At 53.9% G+C, this 20,227-nt stretch overlaps 7 protein-coding genes across 7 annotated transcripts; 4 read left to right on the top strand and 3 right to left on the bottom strand.

Moving 5' to 3' along the window:
* Window positions 1–569: 569 nt before the first annotated feature.
* QC761_408170 (uncharacterized protein) lies at window positions 570–2,207 on the top strand (the record flags this gene model as incomplete). Its single annotated transcript, XM_062879095.1, is given in 4 exon segments — window positions 570–604; window positions 617–1,195; window positions 1,346–1,646; window positions 1,722–2,207. The coding sequence occupies 3 exon segments, from the start codon at window positions 1,185–1,187 to the stop codon at window positions 2,205–2,207; spliced, it is 798 nt and encodes a 265-aa protein (XP_062732414.1). The 5' UTR covers window positions 570–604; window positions 617–1,184.
* A 1,053-nt stretch (window positions 2,208–3,260) lies between these two features.
* On the top strand, window positions 3,261–3,989 carry QCR6_2 (Cytochrome b-c1 complex subunit 6, mitochondrial; the record flags this gene model as incomplete). Its single annotated transcript, XM_062872665.1, has 2 exons — window positions 3,261–3,347; window positions 3,567–3,989. The coding sequence occupies 2 exons, from the start codon at window positions 3,261–3,263 to the stop codon at window positions 3,987–3,989; spliced, it is 510 nt and encodes a 169-aa protein (XP_062732413.1).
* Window positions 3,990–4,011: 22 nt separating this feature from the next.
* On the top strand, window positions 4,012–4,477 carry QCR6_1 (Cytochrome b-c1 complex subunit 6, mitochondrial; the record flags this gene model as incomplete). Its single annotated transcript, XM_062872664.1, has 2 exons — window positions 4,012–4,198; window positions 4,272–4,477. 2 exons carry the CDS (start codon window positions 4,012–4,014, stop codon window positions 4,334–4,336), a joined length of 252 nt encoding a protein of 83 aa, XP_062732412.1. The 3' UTR covers window positions 4,337–4,477.
* Window positions 4,478–6,018: 1,541 nt separating this feature from the next.
* QC761_408180 (uncharacterized protein) lies at window positions 6,019–8,277 on the top strand (the record flags this gene model as incomplete). The annotated part of the gene is given in 5 exon segments (XM_062879096.1): window positions 6,019–6,064; window positions 6,124–6,146; window positions 6,164–6,861; window positions 6,986–7,447; window positions 7,525–8,277. 3 exon segments carry the CDS (start codon window positions 6,523–6,525, stop codon window positions 8,275–8,277), a joined length of 1,554 nt encoding a protein of 517 aa, XP_062732411.1. The 5' UTR covers window positions 6,019–6,064; window positions 6,124–6,146; window positions 6,164–6,522.
* Window positions 8,278–9,574: 1,297 nt separating this feature from the next.
* DBP9 (ATP-dependent DNA/RNA helicase) lies at window positions 9,575–11,970 on the bottom strand. The gene is made up of 4 exons (XM_062879097.1): window positions 11,511–11,970; window positions 10,291–11,434; window positions 10,149–10,236; window positions 9,575–10,090 (listed from the first exon to the last, which is right to left on the bottom strand). Exons 1-4 carry the CDS (start codon window positions 11,838–11,840, stop codon window positions 9,799–9,801), a joined length of 1,854 nt encoding a protein of 617 aa, XP_062732410.1. The 5' UTR covers window positions 11,841–11,970; the 3' UTR covers window positions 9,575–9,798.
* A 229-nt stretch (window positions 11,971–12,199) lies between these two features.
* Window positions 12,200–15,467, bottom strand: QC761_408210 (uncharacterized protein). The gene is made up of 7 exons (XM_062879098.1): window positions 14,670–15,467; window positions 14,431–14,559; window positions 14,347–14,352; window positions 14,099–14,280; window positions 13,598–13,674; window positions 13,439–13,535; window positions 12,200–13,387 (listed from the first exon to the last, which is right to left on the bottom strand). The coding sequence occupies exons 1-7, from the start codon at window positions 14,719–14,721 to the stop codon at window positions 12,971–12,973; spliced, it is 960 nt and encodes a 319-aa protein (XP_062732409.1). The 5' UTR covers window positions 14,722–15,467; the 3' UTR covers window positions 12,200–12,970.
* A 102-nt stretch (window positions 15,468–15,569) lies between these two features.
* Window positions 15,570–20,046, bottom strand: TRM8_1 (tRNA (guanine-N(7)-)-methyltransferase (tRNA(m7G46)-methyltransferase); the record flags this gene model as incomplete). Its single annotated transcript, XM_062879099.1, has 2 exons — window positions 15,570–16,033; window positions 16,139–20,046. 2 exons carry the CDS (start codon window positions 20,044–20,046, stop codon window positions 15,973–15,975), a joined length of 3,969 nt encoding a protein of 1,322 aa, XP_062732408.1. The 3' UTR covers window positions 15,570–15,972.
* Window positions 20,047–20,227: the final 181 nt, after the last annotated feature.

Below are 20,227 nucleotides of genomic sequence, written 5' to 3'. Positions count from 1 at the left end.
GCTGTCTGTACATACATAGATGGGCAGGTAGTAGTGTAGTAGTAGTTCGCTGGCCGGCAGATGGCGTTCTTGCTTGGGTTCGTGGCCATCGTGCGACAAGAAAAAAGCATGGAACTTGCAGGTCTGAGATTGGACTGATCAAAGAGAGCATTGCCTATTCTAAGGCAGATACCGTAGGTAGATATCAGACCAGCAGCCTGGATGGAATGCTCCTGCCTCCAGCGTGGGTAGGGTAGGTGCCCTTGGTGATGGGAAGGTGGGTTGAGAGAATGACGTGGGCAATGCAAGGTTGACTATATCCCGCCTTCCTTCCATTTTTATCACCGATTGTCAAATCAGAGAGGGATCTAATGGCTTGAGCCTGAAACGAAATCATGAGATTCCAGCCGGGCCTCTGACAGGTTGATAAATGGCTGTAGTGCTGTGGTGTACTGTAGGTACTGTATCATCGGTTTGTTGCGGTCAGGCTGAAGGTGAGAGGTCCCACTGGTTCCCGCCGCATTGGCCAGCGCGGGGTTCTAGTGTAGTGTACCCAGCGGGCGGACGGTTTTGTCTTTTCCATGCCGCGCCTCACATGAGACCCTAATACTACCAGGTATTGTAGGTAGTTGTGTAGGAAAGCTCCGTTGTATCATCGCCATCCGCCTTCTCGGGAAGATTTATCAAACACCGCCCCCTACCTTTTTTAGCTCCCGCCTCCTGAAGCCGATCTGATCTGGCAGCATTTTTGCCATCACTGGGCCGGCTGACTGCCTCTGACCTCTCTCGTCTTCCCGTCTGGCGACAGCTCACCTCACCTTGACCACCCACCTACATACACCCATCCATCTGCCAGGTTGGCTTGCCGAGGTGCATCGCAGCATCAAGTCGAGGAAAGAAAGCATAGGCTAGCAGCACCTACAACAGGCTGGGCCCGGTCCACTCAAAAATACCACGGCAGCCGTACAGTAATATTCTTTGACACCATCCATATAGGTAGCTTACCAGATCGAAGCCGCTAGTTACCATTAACTGTGTAAACCCTGCTGCCTGCTAGCGACCCAAAGCAACGAATCGAGACCGAGCCCCATCGAGCTCTCTGCCCCCCCCCCCTACCTTGGACCTGGTGTGGGACGCACCCAAGACCACCATCTCTGCGGGTAGCGGGCCATCTGCAGCCGACTAACCACACCCGCCTCCTCATCATGTCAATAAAGTAAGTGTGCTTTGCCCTTCTGACCTGAATCAAGCCCTCCTCATGTCTTCTACTCTTCACCTACCTTCTCCCCCTGCCGCGCCCCCTTACCACCTCCCTCTCACTCATCCATGACACCGCTGCCGTCTCCTTCCCACCTGTCGTGAACAGTTTTAAGCCAGTTCCTCGCCAACCCCACATCCAATACACATTCTTTTCTTCTCGCCTAATGGATCAGGCCTTGGCCGAGCAGCATCAATGGACCATCTTGCGATATTCTCGGTCTAACGATGAGGACAGCTGGGTCATGCTGACCCGTGACGGCGAGATTGTGCCTATCCCCGGGGAGAAAATCCTGCACACCTCACGGCCACGAGTCTCGCTGGAGATCACGACACCGAAAGAGCTCAATATCGCCAACCCATACACTCTCAAAGTCGATAATGGCATTGCCTACATTACCAACGAGCGGGTAAGACCATCCATCCCACCGCCCCCTCTCCTTGTTAGGAAGTTGCTCAGAGCTCACCGGTCCCCCCTCTCACAGGTGATATATCTCCCTATTAGACCTAGCGAGAATTTCAAATCGTTCTTTGCGCCCGCCTTGAACTTTACCGACACCCATGTACAGTCGTCATGGATTGGCCCCTGGAGCTGGGGTGGCACCGTCAGGCCTGTCCCCGGCGGCGGCATCCCCATGCACATCCCCCGGATCGAGGTCAAGTTTGTCTTCAGGGATGGGGGTCACAGCGACTTCCAGAACAAGTACGAGTGGCTCAAGGAACGTCTTCACCATGCCCGGGAAATGGGGCTGAACCCCGGTTCGAACTTGGAGCCTCCTCCGCCCTACGAGGACAACGCGCCCGGACCTTCCTCCGGCCCGGCCGGCAGTGCCCCGGCCGGCACTTCTGATCAGCCTCAGCCGTTTCCACCCGTTCCCGACGAGCCGCCCCCGGACTATGTCGAGGCGCAGACTCAGGCTATTTCGACGCAGTACGAGGAGCGAGTGAGGCAGGATGCAGAGCGGCAATGAATTTGAGCTGGGGAGTAGCAAAGGGACAGGTGGGAAAACGTGGTGAAAATGGGACAACTTCTTTGGACCGCATTCATGCTTTCTTTTTCTTCTTGTATTTCTTCTTCTTGTTCTTCTTCTTGTTCTTCTTCTTGTTCTTCTTCACCTGCGTGTTTTTTTTTGGTCAAGCCCTGCTGAATAACGCAATCCCTCTTCAACCTTTTCTCGATACCAACAGTTTACGGATACTCAGATTCTTTGGTGGTCTTGTAGGGTTTTTATTCTAATGTGTGATTGCTTTGTTTTGGTGCTTGATGATTGGGGGAGTGAGTGGGTATAGGAGTGTGGAACAGAAACAACACGGAAGGTTTTTTTTTATCTGCATTGCGTTGGGCGTGTTATCCTGTCTTTTTGTCTTTTTTAGTTTGATGATTTTTGCATCTACTTTTCTTTTCCCCTAAAACAAAGAGGCCTCTGGTGGATGGAGGGGGGACGTGGAGGATTTGGTATGTAAGCTGGAGTCGGAAGAAGAAAACATTGCTTTTTCCAATCAACTCAGAGATCCGGGAAACCTGCGGCTTACTCGCTTGGAGATTGCGTCGTGTGACTTGAGAGACAAACTGGGTTATTCCCGTTTGGTATTTGTACATCGTCTTCGGTACAGCAAAGGTATGAATGAGGTAAGAGAGGGCTGTGTAAGGTAGGCTGTGCCTTTTGCTGTCACGGAGTCACAGTTACAATTACGAGATCCTTCAGGCTTCCCATGGGTTGGTTGCCTTGCTGATGATGGATCTGATCAGGAGGGCCTCTCTCTGCTGTGCTCTATCTTGTCATTAAAGGTCACAAATAATTACCTCAGCATTTCACGTGATTGGGCGGAAGTAGCCGGGTGCAGCTCGTCACTCCTCCTCGGGCGGGCGGCCAATCAAAATCCCGCAATTGCAAGCCCGGCCGGTTTTCGATGCGGCCGATTTTTGCGAGCTTCCAACGTCGCGCGATACCTTGGAGGAGGCACTTGACTGCTCACGCCCATTCTTGCCATTGACTATCCACCAAAGGCCCCGGCTTGCAACAATGGGTTTCTGGGATACCATCACTGACCTCGTCGAGGCTGCCACCCCTTGGTCGGTGGCCGAGGCCGAGGCTCCCGCTCACGAAACGGTATGCGCCCTTTCTCCTTGAGCCCTGAAGGTTAGCTGTTTTCCAGCTGCCCACCACCTCCGGGGGGTTGCTGGCTAACCCCGGGTGATATGGACCGACAACAACACTTTCATGTCATGCTAGAGAGGATCGAAAGCTCTGGAAGCTATATATTTATTTTTATTGTTGCTTGTTTGAAACAGTTGACTGACTAGCGGGATAATTCGACGACGTATACAGACCGAGGAGACCACCGCCGAGACTACCCAGGAGGACACCAAGACCAAGGCCGAGGCTGCTGCCGCTGAGGAGGAGCCCGCCGCTGAGGAGGAGCCCGCCGCTGAGGAGGAGGAGGATGAAGAGGAAGAGGAGGAGGAGGAGGAGGAGCTCCAAGATCCCAAGGATGTTTTCGAGGAAGGTGGGTACATCGCTGCTGCTACCCCCGTCGCCGTCGCCGCCTATGCCGTCACCAACAAATCACCACACACCACCACCACCACCACCACCACCACCACCACCACCCAAACATGCACACCACGGAGCCGCCAGCAGCAGCGAGCTATGGTTGTCGAGGAGGAGGAGCAAGAGATGTGGCGTGCTGCCATGTCGCTCTGCGAGCTGAGCGGGCAGGCGTGGGCCCGCAGTGGCCGACCGACTCGATGACACATCTGCCGCTTCTGCTGGCATGCTGTTGTGCCCTTGCTTTTTTGTGAGAACAACTGCTGACGCTGGGGGTTGTTTTTTGATGTATACAGAGTGCCGGAACTCCAAGGAGTGCGCCCCTGCCAAGCACCACTTTGACGAGTGCGTCGAGCGTGTCACCGCTGCCCAGTCCGAGGAGGGCGGCGCCAAGGAGGACTGCGTTGAGGAGTGTAAGTTATATGTCTTGATTGTCCATGAGTTCTACATGTCCACGGCACTGACTTGGCTGGTTACACAAAACAGTCTTTCACCTTGCCCACTGCGCTACCGCCTGCGCCGCGCCCAAGCTCTGGTCCGTCCTCAAATAAATTCACACAAATTTATCAACCCTTCTCGATGGACCCCCCGTCTCTGTTTACCAACCACCAATCACGGACCCGGCTTTCTTCTTCTAGACTCTTAGGATACGGATGGGGCGCCCTTTTTTTCTCGGCACATTGCATGCATGGCTTTGATAGAATGGGTTACGGTGTTCCGATAGACAAATGCGAGAGAGAGGAAGGGAGGGGGGGGAAGGGGGGAGGCACGAGAAGGGGGGAATTTGGGCCTGGAAAAAATGGCTGGGTGGAGGGGAGGGAATTCTCTCTTTCTCCCTCTCTCTCTTCACTGTATAATCGAATGAGGTGTGTGTACCTTGGGGGGATAGGTGGAAACTGCTCCAGCTGTTTGTTTGTATCATAACTATCTCTCTCTCTCTCTCCCTCCCGACATTGTCACTTTACCATGACTCACACACCTTGTAACGAAAAACGGAAAACGCATTAGATTTTTGGGGGTAAATGATTGTTTTATGAGTGTTTTTGCAGGTATTGGCAGTGTTGATGGTCTTTACTGGACCGCTTACATAGCGCATACGACAGCCAAAATCGGCCAAGCAGCCCAAGTTCAGGATACAAGCAGAGAGCACACCTGCTGTCATCGATTGGGAAGAGCAATGCCGACTACCTAAAAGACAACTGCTATCATGGCCCGAAGGACTGGACCAAAAAAACTCATCAGGGAACATATGCAGTGTCGCACACATATTTGTCCGGTTTGTGCTGTTGACCGGATCTGACGTGCTCTGTGAGATGAGATGAGGGGACCCCCGCGGTTTTGGGATGTACCTACGCGCATGTGTTTGCTGGTACCACAAGGCTTTGAACAATTGAGCAATGGATGAGGCCACTGTTGACGCAGTCAGCACCTGGGCTGTCACTATCACTTGAAGTGAGACATAGATGGTCCCGGACATGTACATTCGACCACATGACTTTTACATCCGCTCTGGGGTTTACCCTGATGGGGTTTTGTGAGGTTGTAATGATCTGCTTGTGGTTACACGGGTGCGGTTACACGGGGGCTAGACATGATGATGGTTGCACGGTTACGGTGTTTGGATGAGCATGACGGGATCGTGGAGGTTGTTTGTGCAGCGGTGGCGGAGTGGGTGAGTTAACCAAGACCCTGGGAAAGCTGGGAGTTGGGATGAGAGCCATCGCTCTGTTCAGTTGGGGTTTTTCCATCTCATCTTCAACTCGGATCGAACAGGGAGCAAGCTGTTTAAAATCAGAGAGCTTTTCGTCTCATCATGGTAGTGAGCAGCACTGACTTTGTATGTAAGATCTCGTTGTGTGCTTTCGTCAATTGATTTGAGAACTTTACTTCTATTATCATTAATTAACAACTGAGCAGTGAAGCAAGAGAGGGACACTGCCACATGAAGCGTACTTTGCCTCTTCTCTTGCCCCTTGCAGCATCTCAAAGTCTACCGCACGTGGTTTCACATTTTACATTTTGAAGGCTTTTGGGGTCCCATTGGTGGATATCTTGGAGGTGGAATCTCAAGACCATACATATACACACTTGTACCACAAACCACATGAAACTACCCGCAGTTCACTCATGCTCAAAACATCCCAGCCAATCACCACCCCCTTATAGAACCACCTACATACTTGATAAATAAACCGTGATTTCTGTTACTATTGAGGATATCACCCCGTCTCAGGTGGTGACCACCCCCCTCCTTTGACCTCCTACGTCGAACAAAGAAGGTTAGACACTCCCCTCCGTCTCCAATGTCACCCTTCCTTCTTTACACACAATCCCTCAGCTCAACCTGGTTTAGTCGCCAAGACATTTACCCCAGAGAGAGGTTTCCCCCTCCCCTTTCATCACCTGCGCACCTTTCCCATGTGCAAGGAAGCGACGTCGAGGAGGGGAAAAACAGCCGTCTCATCTCCTCCGATCTGTATCTATTTCCCTTCTCCTTCTCCAACCTCTCTCGCGCCTTTTTTTGACCAGACTGAAACCCCACGCACCCCGCGGACAGCGACTGAGCCCAAACACATTCGCAAATTTACCGACCCCAGCCAGTCAGAGCGCAGGAACACGGTCGTGTGCCGCGGCCGCCGTTTCCATCCTGCTGTGCCTTGCATACCGTACACTACCAACTTATTGTTGGGCCATACATTTGGCGATATAAGGGTCGCGCGTGCCCTTCTTTTTCGTAATGGCGAGGAAGGGGGATGGATTGACATCGCCGACCACACAATCGACGGCGGATGAGAAAGAGGTTTTGACACCAAACAACGACGCGATGAACACCACTGGGACTGGGTGGCAAAAGCTATCAGAGGGGGATGAACGACGAGGGGCTGCATCAGGGGAGGAGATGCAGATTGAACTAAACGAAACTGTCGCGACAACAAGGGACACAGCAGAAAAGGCGGATGCCGGTTCGGGGGGCGCGAGTGTGAGCGCGGCGGAGATGGTCGAGTACAAAGTCTACAGGAGGAGGTGGTTTGGGCTGGTGCAGTTGACGTTGCTGAATGTGATTGTTAGTTGGGATGTAAGCCTATCTACCTCGTCGGGGCCAGATCTGACCGTGTCGTGACCTTGAAATTGAATCCCGCCGTTGGGTTGGACCAAGCATGTCCTGAGCTGGGTAGAGTGGGTTGCTAACATGTCACCAGTGGCTCACCTTCTCCCCCGTCGCCAGCCACGCAGCTCGGTATTTTTCCACAGACGAGAACACCATCAACTGGCTCAGCACGGCGTTTTTGTTTGCTTTTACGGCCATCACCCCGCTGGTGATTTATGTGTTACATCTCGGGCCGAAGCCGTCGATTGTCACCTCGGCGGCCTTGATTCTCGTGGGCAACTGGATCCGCTATGCGGGGTGTCGCTCTGGTGAAAAGGGGTTGTTTGGGGTGGTGATGTTTGGCCAGATCCTTACCGGTCTTGCTCAGCCTTTTGTCCTTGCGGCTCCGGCGCGGTATTCGGACTTGTGGTTCACCAACCGGGGGCGGGTGGCGGCTACGGCCTTGACCTCGCTTGCGAACCCGTTTGGGGCTGCGCTGGGGCAGCTGATTATTCCGTTCTGGGTTGAGGGTCCGGGGGATGTTTCGAGGATGGTGTTGTATGTTTCTGTGATTGTGAGTTCCACCTTTGTATCCTCCCTCCCCCCCGCCGCCGTTTGCCTGTTTATATCTCTAACCCTGAGGTGGCAAAGTCGACGGTCTGCGCGCTTCCCGCCTTTTTTATTCCTGCCCGCCCCCCTACACCGGTGGCACCTTCTTCACAAACACCGAAACTGTCGTTGATATCGTCGGCCAAGTTCCTGCTTCGCCAAACGGAATTTTATCTCTTGTTCGTCCCTTTTGCGATTTATGTCGGTTTGTTCAATAGTATCTCGTCTCTCCTCAACCAAATCTTGCTGCCACACGGTTACAACGATGAGGAAGCCGGTGTTGCTGGGGCACTGCTCATCGTCGTCGGCCTTGTTGCTTCGGCCATCACATCGCCTTTGATCGACAAGTATAAATCATACCTCTTGGCCGTCCGGTTCGCTGTCCCCATTGTTGGACTTTGTTACTTGGTTTTCATCTGGATGCCTGGGACTAGGGACAGCGGGGGGGTGGCAGGGCCGTATGTGGTCATGGCTGTGATGGGGGCGGCGAGCTTCAGTCTCGTGCCGGTGGTGGTGGAGTTTTTGGTTGAGCTGACGCATCCGATCAGTCCCGAGGTTACGAGCACGTTAGCCTGGAGCGGGGGACAGGTATTGGGGGGGATATTCATTGTTGTGAGTGGTGCGCTGAAGGGAGAAGGAGGAAAGATGGAGAGGGCGTTGGTTTTTCATGCGGTTTTGGCCTTGGTTGCGGTGCCGTTGCCGCTTTGTCTGGGGTGCTTTGGACGGGGGGAGAAGTTGGTTTTGAGGAGGGTGAGGATTGATGAGGTTGAGGGGAGAAGAGGGGCTGAGGCGTAGAGTGAGTGGGTGTGGGTGTGGGTGTGGGTGTTGTGGTTTGTGAAGATGAGCGTGTACTTGTTGATGATGATACCCCCTATCTTATGATATGACTTATTCTTTTATGCTTCAATTCCTGTTTGGTTTCGCGGAGTATAGAAGATGTGGGATGGTGATGGTGATGATGATGACGATGCAAAAGAGACGTAAACATTCATGATGAAACATAACCTTTATCTATATCCCCTTTCACTGCCCCCTGCCCACCGTTCTCCTCCCTTTTTCCCTCCCCCCTTTTTCACTGAGCACCCTGCACCGAAACAATTGACAACACACACACAAAATCAGTTGGCTCATATTTTATTGCGGACCATACCTTGAAGAATGACTACCAGACTTTCAACGATAGTTAATAGGCCTTTAAAGATAACTCAAAGGCCTATTGACTTTCTCTAAAGGTCTTGTACTACATTATTATACTAAAGGTATGCTCGGTATGGGCGGGATGTTGTACCCGACTATGCGAATGACTGGTGTAAGCTGAAGGAAGCGTGGCCACGGCTGATGGAGACTGGATTGGCGAAATGTTGCCGGAGAGAAGAATGGGAGAGAAAATCTTCAAAAGGGTGAAGAAGGGCTTTCATCAAGAGAGAACTTTTACAGAGCCCCTTACATGTCTTACCAGCGCCCCCCTCCCCCCAACCCCCACTACCTATTTACCTACCCATCCTCCTCTCGGTGGCACTCCAAAGGGCACAAGCATCGGTACCAATTCAATGCCCAGTACACCCGCCACTCAGCCTACCTCTCAGCCTGTCTCGACTTGCATCAATGGCCACGCCATCTCCGCCCTTACCACGATTCTCAACACGGATAGCGGTTTGCAGAAAGTGCATGGTGAGGTCGTGATAAAAGGCAATCAATGAGGACCCGTTAGCTCCTGTGGAATGAACTGAAGCCGTCTTCACGTGTTCCGAGGTTGGCCTTGTTGTTGGGACATCCCCCTTCTGGAGGTGTTGATCAAAGGAAGGCTGGTGGTTGGTTTGGGTCGGGTGACGCTGGAAATGATGGTGGTGGTGGTGGTGGATTGAGGAGTGGGGGGTAGTGGGATTGGTAGGCTCGTTGAGGGGGGTCATGGTATTCTTGGTTTGATGATGGTGGCATTGTGTTGAGTGGTGAGAGCGAACTTTCTGATCTGGTTTGATGTGTTTGTTCTGGCCCCGAGTCAACTCAGGTGAGATTGTGATTGATGGTTTGATCCGATCCATCCATGAGATGAAAGAGTATCAAGTTCAAGTCCAAGCAAAAAGAAATGATTCAAAGAACAGACGTCTTATACGTCCCCTCGGACTTCTGTGCCAAACTTACCATACCCCTCAAAGCCGAATGAAATCTGTCACAAAATCTGTCTTGATCCTGTCAGAAAACAAGAGAAATTCCCATTATACACAGAACCCAACAAAATGCCACATGGTATAAACTCATCTCTTTTTTAACCACATAGCCCTCAGCCTCACCCACTCGCTCGTGTCCTCGTGCTCATCACTTTTTCCTCCTGACCTTGAACGTCTTCAACGGATCCCCCTTCCTCCCCCCACCAACCTTGAACGACCTCCCCTTCCCCTTCGCCCCAAACTTGCCCCTGTGCTTCTTGTCCTTGTCCACCTTCTTAAACGGCACAAACCCGACCGACCCCTTCGTGATCTCCTTCTTTGCCTCCTTGGGCAAAAGATAATCAGGGACGTGCTTCAGATGGGCCTGCTGTCTCGCCTTGTGGCCCAGCTCGCCGTCGTGACGGAGGTGGGAGAGCTCGGCGGGGTTTTCCTCAAAGTATCTATCAACAGAAAATTAGCAATTGCTACTGATTGGGGGCGCAAAGGGGCAATACATACCTCTTCAAAGTCTCACTCCTCAACAGCTCCTGCCTCAGTTCCCTCGTCCTCGCTTCTCTGATCGCCACCTTTGTTACCGCGCGGAGGGCTAGATAATGTCAGTGTGACGACTTTAGTTAGAGCAGAAAGAGGGCAAACACACCATCGTTCATCCGATACCTAAACGCCTCCATCTGCTCCTTGCTGAAATTATACGGCTCCAACTTCCGATTCATCTTCCCCTGCGCCCTCACAATCTTGGCCAGCACTTTCTCATCCTTCTCGCAGCTCTTTATCGACGTCGGCTTGTGCTTCCCAAACAACTCCTTCGGCACCACGAACGACATCGCAATCCCCGTCCTCCCCGCTCTCGCCGTCCTCCCAATCCTGTGGGTATATGATGACGCAGACGTGGGCAGGTCAAAGTTGACAACTGCAGCCACATTCTTGAAGTCGATGCCTCTCGAAACACCATACTCCTCATCCCTCTTCCCCTTCCTCCCCCCCTTCTTCTTTCCCTTCTTCTCCTCCCCTTCCCCTTCTTCCTTCGTCTCCTCCTCCTTCTCATCCCCAAAAACCTCACTCCTCTCATCGCTAGCAATAATAATATCATAAATCCCCTTGTTAAACTCCTCAATCACCTTGATCCTCGTGTTGACTGGCAGCTCCGAGTTGAGGATACAGCTCCTGATAGAAAACTGCTCAAAAAACAGCTTCAGCCGATAACTCCTGTCAATATCCGCCACAAAAATCAAGCAAGGCCCCTTGATCAGCTGCAGCTTAAAGATCAAGTAGCTAATCAGCCACTTGTCATCCTCCCCGGTCCTGACATAATACTGCGTCAACTTCTCATCCTCCTCCCCAAACTCCTCCTTCAAATCCAGCAGCGTCGGGTTCCTGCAGAAAATCCCCTTCAGCGTGTCCAGCTCCGCCGACAAAAGCGTCGCAGACATCATGGTAGTCTGCACCCCCTTCGGCATCGACCTCGCCAGATTCTCCATGTCCTCATCATACCCATAAGACAATACAAGATCTGCCTCGTCAAGCACAAGGTACTGAAGATTCGCGACCGAAAGCGCGCCCGAGTCGACACTCTTCCACGCCCGGGCAGGCGTGGAAACAACCACATCCGGCACGTTGGCCAACAAGCTCCTCTGAACAGCATCAGAAACATTCTCCGTCAGCTTCGCCGCCGTCACATCCTTTGCGCAAAAGGCCGAAAACTCCTCGATCGCCTTGTGGACTTGGTCGGCGAGTTCGCGCGTCGGTACGAGGATCAGGCCCGCCGTGGTGGGTGTGTTATCGGTCTATCATCCACCCCCACCCCCCCAAGATTAGCATTCCCTTCCAATCCCTCCTCCCCTTTCCCCCGAGAAAACGTACCTTCTTCCTCCCCAAAATCCCCTGCAACACAGGCAGCACATACGCCGCCGTCTTCCCACTCCCCGTCTTGGCCTTGCAGAGAACATCCTCCCCCTTGAGCGCAAGCGGGATCGCTTTCCTCTGCACCAAGGTCGGCTTCTCAAACCCGAGCTTCGCAACCGCCTGGACCAATCTGGGATCTAGTCCCAGCTCGGCGAAGCTCAGCTCTTTTTCTTCCTCGACCGCCTTCTTTTCTTTCTTTTCCTTTTTTTCCTTTTTCTTTTCTGGTTCGGCAACGGCGGCCGCATCGGTCGCTGGTGGCTCGTCGTCTTGGTTGAGTTTGCGCTTCATGGTTGCGTTGTGAGGGAGTTAGTGTTATGGATGGGATTTTGTTTGCGATGCACTGCAAAGAACGTTTTTTTTGGGGGGGGAGGAGGGAGGGAAGTGTTCCAGCAGCAGCGCGCAGGCATTCGCCAACCAGAGGGGCCCCGAAAATTTTGGAGCTGTCAGTCCGCTGAATTTCTCTTATCGCGCCTGGCCGATAAGATAAGATTACACAGTTGACCCACTAAAGTGCATACGGTCCAAGCCTGTTCCCCGCAAAGCTTAATTAACCCCCTGTCAGCTGGCCACCAGGGTCCTCACTTACAATGGACTGCACGGCTGATGATGGTCTAATCGACTACAGAACATGTATATAAATATACATGAGGATATCGAATCACTGACGATCACTGCTGTCACTACTATCACAGCGCAAAAGTGAAAACTACAAAATCAATTGAAAACTACCGAAACCCATCGCCTAAGCGTACATGAAAGACCGGGACGAATCCCATCAAAACTATCATTACCACACGTTGCCGCGTTGCGTTTCCGATAACTCCACCGTCGTCCAGCTGGTCCCGATCCAGACCAAGGAAAGTCGAGGGTAACACGAACAGTGTGTGACCACAAGAGAAGCCATCGCCGATAATACTTTTCAAAGACCGACCAAGAGAAAGACTCCCACAATAACAAACTGATCCAGAGCTCAACCGTGCAACGCCTTCCGAATAACAACAGAGAGCTTCTGAGCCGAAACTCGCCCAATTGTGCCGTCTCTGGCCCAAGCCAAAACCATCCAATCCAATCATGACTGCTGCCGAAAGAGCTGCAAACCACTGACCAAAACAACATGCTCCATACAATTGCTCAACAAGACTTCAAGGAGAGATATCACCGGGAGGAGTTCCGACTTTTGGAAACTCAGATCTGATTGTCAAAGATTCAGATCCAGATGACCGAGGACTGCGTCGAGGGCTATGTCGAGACGAGACAGGCGACATAGGCTTCTTCAGAGGCACCTTGGGCTTATCCCGAGGTGGGCTATACTGAGGGTTCAGGGGACCTATATCCATGCTGGCAAGAACCTACATCGAAATGTTTAGACCTATCGCGAGGTGATGTAGGGTCCATGGAAGCTGATGTGACGGCGTCGCCTAATAACGCCGATCATACTCCCGAGGGTAGGGCTCCCGGACATAAGGGTCCCGCGGAGCAAAGTCCCGAGGAGGAGGAGGACGATCATAGGGCCGTCCGCCGCCATTCATGTACGGGTCAGGAGGAGGGTAGTCCCGGGGCGGCCCACGATAGGGGTCATCGTAGCGGCGCGCCGGCGGGTAGTCATCCATTGGGGGTCCACGGCGGGGAGGGGAGCGGTAGGGCCTGGCACGGTCCTCGTAGTAATCGCGCCGAGGAACAGGGGACCGGTCGCGGTAATCAGGCCTGTAGTCCCCGTTGCGGTGGGGACTGTATGCGCGAGGCGGACCCCGGCGATCGTAGTCATTCATGCGGCCCGGCCCGCGACGAGGTGACATGGATCGCCCGCGGTCTCCACGGGGAATGTCAGCCTGAGTCTGTGTTTGTTAGCAACCAGCGCAAACTCGGCCAGCGGCAAGGCTACATACGTTGGCAGTGCAAGTGACGCGAACACCTTTGAAGTCGCGCTCGTTCAGCTTCTCGACAGCTGTGCGGAGGTCGGCAGCCGTCTCGAACTCGACAAATCTGCACGTCGCGTTAGTCACTTGCATTTTGCATGATGTGTGCGACGCATCGGAATGACATACCCTTCGCTGCTGCCGTTGCGCCCCGTTTCACTGTAGACGACATCAAGGCCGGGTGTGCGAGCAAAGTCTTTGAGATCCTATAGAGCCAGTCCCATGTAAGTGGAAGTCCAGGTAGGTGCGTGCCGGGATTTGTCAGGTTCGACGCGGAAAGACGAAGTCCAGAAAGCCCGGTGCCGCCAGCCCCGGTTTGATCGTAGCTTTGGAGCTCTATGCCATCCCAACCGCAAAACAGACATTGCAAATAAAAACAAGAGTGCTCGGGCAGTGAGTGCATATCCTTGTGATGCAAGGACGGGGGGCTGGCCGAATGGGAACATCACCATCCAGGAGACGGAACCATGCCAGGGGGAGGGACCAAGCGGGGGAGGAGGGGCAGAAAATGCACTTCGAGTCCAATGCTGACCAAACCGGTAAACTGAGGGGCAGAGGAGTCCTTCATGGCCAGAATTTTCGGCCCGGTCCAAATGTGTCCAAAGGGGGAGCAGGAGAGAGGTAACAGACCTGCCAGCTGGTGTCTGGGGGAAGTCCCGAAATCTGCAAGCGGTGCGGTGTGCGGCGCGGTCGGGGGGCACTGCTGCGGTCGTTGTTGAATCCGCCGCCGCCGCCGCCGCCATTGTTTTCGCGGTGTCGGTTACCACGGGCGAATTGGACAGTCAAGCGCTCGCCAAGGAAGGTCGAACCATCTTGCACATTATCGTCGTTAGCCACAGCAGTACGAGGGTCAGTGGGAGGGGTAATGGTGAACATACGGAATGCTAGAAGCACGCGCAAGACGTCAGCATGATGTTTACGACTAGGTAGAATAACCTTGGGCGAGGGTGTGGGTAGCTTACCTGGAACAACATCGCGTGCATCCATGGGATCCTTGTACTCGATGAAGCCGAAGCCGTTCATGAGCTTGATCTCAGCAATGTCACCGGTGCCATGGGTGGAGAAGTGAGCTTCGATATCGGCTTTGGTAGCTGTCATGAGCAAAAGTGTCAGCAAAGCACGCCCAGGTGGCCACCTCGCGAGCAGCTCGCTGCGCCGCTCGAGTTTGTCGAGGAGGAGCGCGACGCGAAAGCAAACTTACCATTCCGAGGCAGATTGCCCAGGTAAAGACGAGTAGCCGATACCTCAGTCATTGTCGCTGATGAACGACCGGTCGCGTGCCAAGGTGAAAGCTATTCGACAGAGAGAGAAAGAGAGAGTTGAGATGAACGAGCAAGAGGAGGGAGGAAGCTCTTGGAGCGTGGAGTGATACGGAGGTCTTGTGCCTGTGTGTCAAAGGGAAGGCTCCGTCCAGCGGGTGGGGTTGACCTGGCCTGGTGCCCGGTGGTGTCCTTCTGGCTGGCTGAAGTGTAAATAAATGCGCCCAGAACCAATTCCTCCCAGCACCTGGTAGCTTTCGGGGTGACTGGGTGGGCGGGCGATGCGGGCAGGCTACAAACAAAAAAACGAGGCGCGCGTGGGGAGAGACGCGATGAAAAGGTAGGTACGGGCACGATGGATGGGGGGGTGGTGAACGATGATGCGCAAATGTGGAGGGGAGAGAGTGGCGATGACAGGCCTGGGGAAAAAAGAGATGGAGAAAAGCTCCAGCTGATGGAGAGGAGATGGGTGGATGGAGGGCGGAGATGGAGCGAAGTGGAAAAGAAGAAAAATTGGCTCGAGCACGAGCATGAATCGCTTGAGAATGACGGGGGGTATTTGGGGGGGGGCTACGCAAGACCTCACATGCCCCCCCACCCCCAACTTCCAAACGCACACCACTCGACACACTGTGTGGGAGCCAATCACATGGCCGAATCCCTCCAGAGCCTGCGCCAAGTCCTTCGCTCACCCAACGGGAGGCTCGCCGCGAAAGATCCCTGACACAAAGCTCCCGTCTGGATGGATGATCCAAGCGATGCAGAAGACTCCTTTCACTTCTTTCTGCCTTCTTGCCCATAAGATGCTGTTTTTGTTATTGAAGGGTGCCACGGCATAATCTGGTCCGTACAACAGTTTCTAGAGAAGCAGCCTTTGTGGCACGATCAACACTTGGCTGTATCACTTCTCACACGGTACAAAAAACACTGGCTGGTATGCATCTCACTCAGGACACAGTTTCTCCAGCCTCGAGTCTCAGATCTGCGTCTCACCTGAATTTTGTCTGATAAAGTCTTTGTACAGTTTTGTCTGCCGCGTTTCCCGTGGCGTGTGTTATGGAGATAGATATCTACCCTCTACTATGAAGCAATCGACAACATCATAGCCGCCAAAATAGTAAAACGCCATTTGGCTATGCAACTAAGTCGGAAATCCCCAAGGCCGCATGACCTCTCCTGACCTGACCAGTCCATTACTACTAGTGTAATAAATCATATGCAGGACATAAACCATGTTCTCAAGTCCTAGGCTCTTTCGAAAAGGATGTCGATGATCTCGTCCAGAAAGGTAAATGCCAGATGCGCGCTACAAGAAGCAGAATGCATGTTAACATAGGGTACTCATTCCTCAGCCTCGTCCATGCATGGGCTGCAGCCTTCCACCCAAAAACACTAGAAAAAGAAAACTTACTTCAACCTCCCATTATTCAACGTAGCAAAAACCCTCCTGCTTGCCGCCTGCGCATTCAATCTGCCCACCACACTCCCCGCCAAATCCGGCACCAGCGTCGCCAGCATCAAGCTCGCCTCCGTCCTCGTCTTCAACTTCTCCTGTTTCGTCCTCGGAACCTTGTCCCTCACCATCTCCCCTCCAGGCCACATCACCCCCTTGACCATATCCACATACCGCAGTATCTGCTCCTCCCCCACCAGCATCTTGACATTGTCCCTCAGCTTCCTCTCAATTGTGCCGCCCAGCAACTGATGCAGCACCACCACCACCGCTCTCCCCCTCAGCCAGTTGTTCCCCTTGTTCAACTCAAACACCTCCAAAAAGATGTCGCAGATGGGCTTGACGAACGGTTCCAGTTCCTTCCCTGCCCCAGTGCCATTCTCAAAAGCGTTCAGTTCCGCCTCTGCTTCTGCAGCATTGAGCACCACCCCTGTGCCCGAAACCGTCTCGTCGTTCAGAGGCAGCTGTGACAGTTGGCTCGTAGCAGCAGCAATGAGGTTCTGTCCCGCAAGACTGAGCTGGTCCAGAACCGGAATACTCCCTAAAATATCCTCCATCCCATCCGCCACACTGTCATATAACCTACTGATCATATCCTTCCTGCTCCCCTCCCCATTACTCCCCCCATCAATCACCCTCTGGCTCAGAAACGCCCTCAAGTCCCTGCTCCTGCAAACATCCGGCAGCAACAACAACTCGCTCAGATACCTCTCCAACCCCGCCCTCCTCTTCTGCAAAAACCCCTGCTCCAGCTTCATCACCATCCTCCGCCTCGGAAACTCCAACCCCCTCACGCTCGGGTACCCCCCCCTCAGCTTCTGATGCAGCTCCAAAAACTCGCTATACCTCCTCTTCACCACCCACCTCGCCGCCGGCATCTTCTCCCCCGCGTTCCTCGACACCTCCACCGCATAAACCGCAAACTCCTTCCCCTCCTCGTCCCTCCCCACCTCAATCTCCCTCAGGATCCTCACCGTCGACCTCCCATACAAGCTATTATCGCTCTCCTGAATCACATACTGCCTCCTCTGCAGCTCTTTTCGTCTCAGCTCCCTCTGCAGCGACGCCTTGCTCTTTCTCAAGATCCTCAGCTCCGCCGTATTATTCGTCAACTCCGCCTTCCTCAGCAACGAATCCACCACCGCCTCCTGCGTGACCAGCTTGTCAATCTCATTCGTCAGACTGGTGATCGCCTCCGCCAGGCCCAAATCCCCCGGAGCGGCCAGGTGAACAGCAGCAACGTCATCCTCCGAGTCTTTAGCTTCGTCAACGTCCGAGGGCTCGTCCGACAAGAACCTGTTCTCGTCACCAAACAAGTCGTCATCCACAAACACCCCTATCCTTGACGCTGCCGACACCAGACCCAACGATGCGAGTGACGGTTTCTCCATCTTCTTGTTGTTGTTGTTGTTGTTATTTGTAGTAATAGTAATAGTAGTAGTAGTAGTAGGAGTAGCAGTAGTAGTAGTAGTTGTCATGTCCAACGACCCACGTGATGATCGGGTAGCCAAGTCCATACTCCCACGCTTGTTAGCGGCAGACCTATCGTCTGACGGAGCCCGCTGTTTCCCTGCTGCGGTGGTAGAAGTTGTTCCGAATAAACCCCCGTCCATGTTGCCGTTGTCGGCGTCTTCGTCCCCAAATAAACCGCCATGTAGGTCCTCCACCTTTAGTGGTGTCTGCTGGCTGTCCTCAAGAATATTATTCAGCGCCCTCTCCATCGCTTGCACGACTTTTGTGTCTGGCACATTGTTGTTACTGCCGCTGTCTTGGTCCAGGCTCGCGATCGAGTCCGCCATGGGGTCGTTATCCCCTGTTCCTCCTACTTCGTCGTCAAATAAGGGGTTGGGTGAATAAGACCCCCGACCCTCGTCCAATGAACCTGACCGGCGGATGTCGCGGAGGTCAGGGACCGAGCTCATCAAAGGGCCGAGGTCGCTCCCTCCGTTAGAGTTGAAGGAAATGGCCCGGAGATCGGTTGCCGAGCCCGCTCGTCGGTTGTTGTTTTGGGGGTTATTGTTGGTTTGTAGCCTGGGGGCTAGGCGAGACACGGGGTGTGGTTTTGATGATGATGATGATGATGGGGCGGCATATGAGGCCGCTCGGGGAAGTGCTGTGGTGGGAACAGAGGCGGTAGTGCGTCTTGAGGCCTCCTCTGCAGCGAGGGCCTTGTAAAAGATCTCGGACTTGCGGAAGTTTTGAAAGTGTTTGACGCGCATCTCTTCCAGAACCGCGCTCTGAGCCCGTAGAATCTCACGACGAGCGCGGTAGTATTGCTCAGGCGTGGCCCGCTTCCCAGCCTTGAGGAAGTCGGAAATGATCCTCTTGCTAGAGTCGGGGACCTTGAGCTCAGGCCGGCTGAGGTAGGCAGCATCAATCTGTGCAAGATCAAGGCGATCCGACTCTGTCCATGGCGGTAGCTGCAGCGGCAGCTGTTCCCCCTCAAGCCCATCATCCTCGAGCGGATTTCGAAACCCATCCACCACGAGCCAGAACTGGACCAGCGGCATCAACCGCTGCCTATCCATATACTCCATGAAATAAGACAACCCCGACGGGTCCCTCAACAAATCCGTCAGAGAAGCCTTCTCCAGCTTGGAATCACTAGGCACGACATTGCTCCCCCCCTGCTGCGGCTGGAACCCCCTCCTATCCCCAGGAGTAGCCAAATGCTGCACCTTCTGATCCAACAACCTCTTCCCCATTTCCAGCCGTCTCATATAAACCTGATCCACCCCCTCCTGTTGTGAATCCCTCTTCAACTGACTAGCAACCTCGCTCCTAAACCTCCTCGCATCCGAAAGGTTATTCACCTTCCTGATCGCCCTCACAAACTTCTCAAACCGTCTCTCGCTATCCCCCACCCCCAGCCTCGGAAACGCAACCACCTGCTTCCCTCCCGTCTTCGGCGCAGGAGAAGCATGCTGATCCAACGCCGCCCTCAGCTTCCTCACAGTCGACCTATCCTGCAGCATACTCCTCCCATACCCCTCCATCAACTGATTCCACGTATCCGGCTCCGCCAACAACCCCATCACCGGCCCCAACACCGCACAAGCCACAATCTCCCTAACCACAATCCCCACCGCCCTCGACCCCAACACCTCCCTCCCCAGCACCTTTGGCAAAACCCGTCCCATCAACCCCCTCAAATAATCCTGCTGCGCCGTCTTGACATCACTAAACCCCAACCCCACCGCCGGATGCAGCCTCCCCTCCCGGTACTTACTCGCAATCGCCAAATCCAACTCCTCCGTCTCCGTCACACTCCTGTTCAGCTTCCTCCCCCTCACCGACTTCTCCGCCTCCGCAAAGTCCCTCAAATGCGCCGTCAAAATCGGCACCAACCTCATCGTCACCACCCCCGCCAAATCAACCTCTGCCAAACGATCCCTAACCCTCAGCAGCGCCCCCCTGATCGCCCTGTCAACCTCATTCTCAAACACCGGGTTCGAACTGATACCCCCGTACCAAACCCGGATGAAATCCCTAATCACAAACCCCAGCACCTCATCCACCGCCGCCGCCACCTTGGGACTGTCAGGGCAAAGCGAGGCTTTCTCATAGCCCTGTCGTTGTCTAAGAGCCGCAACTTCCCTCCTCCAGTTCTCTCGTCCAGTGAATAAAGCGCCATTCGGTCGGCTGGTGATACTCCGCAGTTTTCGCAACTGGTACCCGCTCCGGGATGTCAGCACCGTCAGGGCAAGCAGTGCCGCGAGTGATAGTGTGATGCCAGCGATGAAGGCATACCCGGCCCATCGCAAGGCAGGGAGGAGGTCGACTGCGTACCCCCAGGCGACGAAGCTCGCTGTGGCGGCGAGGGCTAGCTGTTTCTTCTTGTCGATGCCGTAGTAAAGGGCTGCCATGGCCGATGTGAAGACTCGAGAGGGACAGAACCAGGCATGTGTATTGCAGTGGTGTTATCGTCGTCGGCGCATCGTATGTTGTTTTCGTTGGATGCTTGTTCGAGGGGTGGTGGTGGGAGAGAGAGGGGGGAGGGAGCTATCGATAGCAGCGGGCAGGAAAGCGGGTATCGCGTCAGTGGTT

Source organism: Podospora bellae-mahoneyi, chromosome 4 (genome assembly GCF_035222275.1).
Source record: "Podospora bellae-mahoneyi strain CBS 112042 chromosome 4, whole genome shotgun sequence".
Lineage (NCBI taxonomy): Eukaryota > Fungi > Ascomycota > Sordariomycetes > Sordariales > Podosporaceae > Podospora > Podospora bellae-mahoneyi.
The sequence above is the reverse complement of the archived record's forward strand: the minus strand, read 5'-3'. Positions and strand labels throughout refer to the sequence as shown.

Excerpts from the sequence above, each read along its gene's own strand:
- QC761_408210 (XM_062879098.1), bottom strand. The coding sequence starts at position 14,721 with ATGACTGAGGTATCGGCTACTCGTCTTTACCTGGGCAATCTGCCTCGG. Across the intron at positions 14,560-14,669 it reads GGGCAATCTGCCTCGGAATG|CTACCAAAGCCGATATCGAA; the intron begins GTAAGTTTGCTT and ends TGCTCATGACAG. Across the intron at positions 13,536-13,597 it reads CGCAACGGCAGCAGCGAAGG|ATTTGTCGAGTTCGAGACGG; the intron begins GTATGTCATTCC and ends CGCGACGTGCAG.
- DBP9 (XM_062879097.1), bottom strand. The coding sequence starts at position 11,840 with ATGAAGCGCAAACTCAACCAAGACGACGAGCCACCAGCGACCGATGCG. Across the intron at positions 11,435-11,510 it reads GGATTTTGGGGAGGAAGAAG|ACCGATAACACACCCACCAC; the intron begins GTACGTTTTCTC and ends GGTGGATGATAG. Across the intron at positions 10,091-10,148 it reads AGGAGTGAGACTTTGAAGAG|ATACTTTGAGGAAAACCCCG; the intron begins GTATGTATTGCC and ends TTCTGTTGATAG.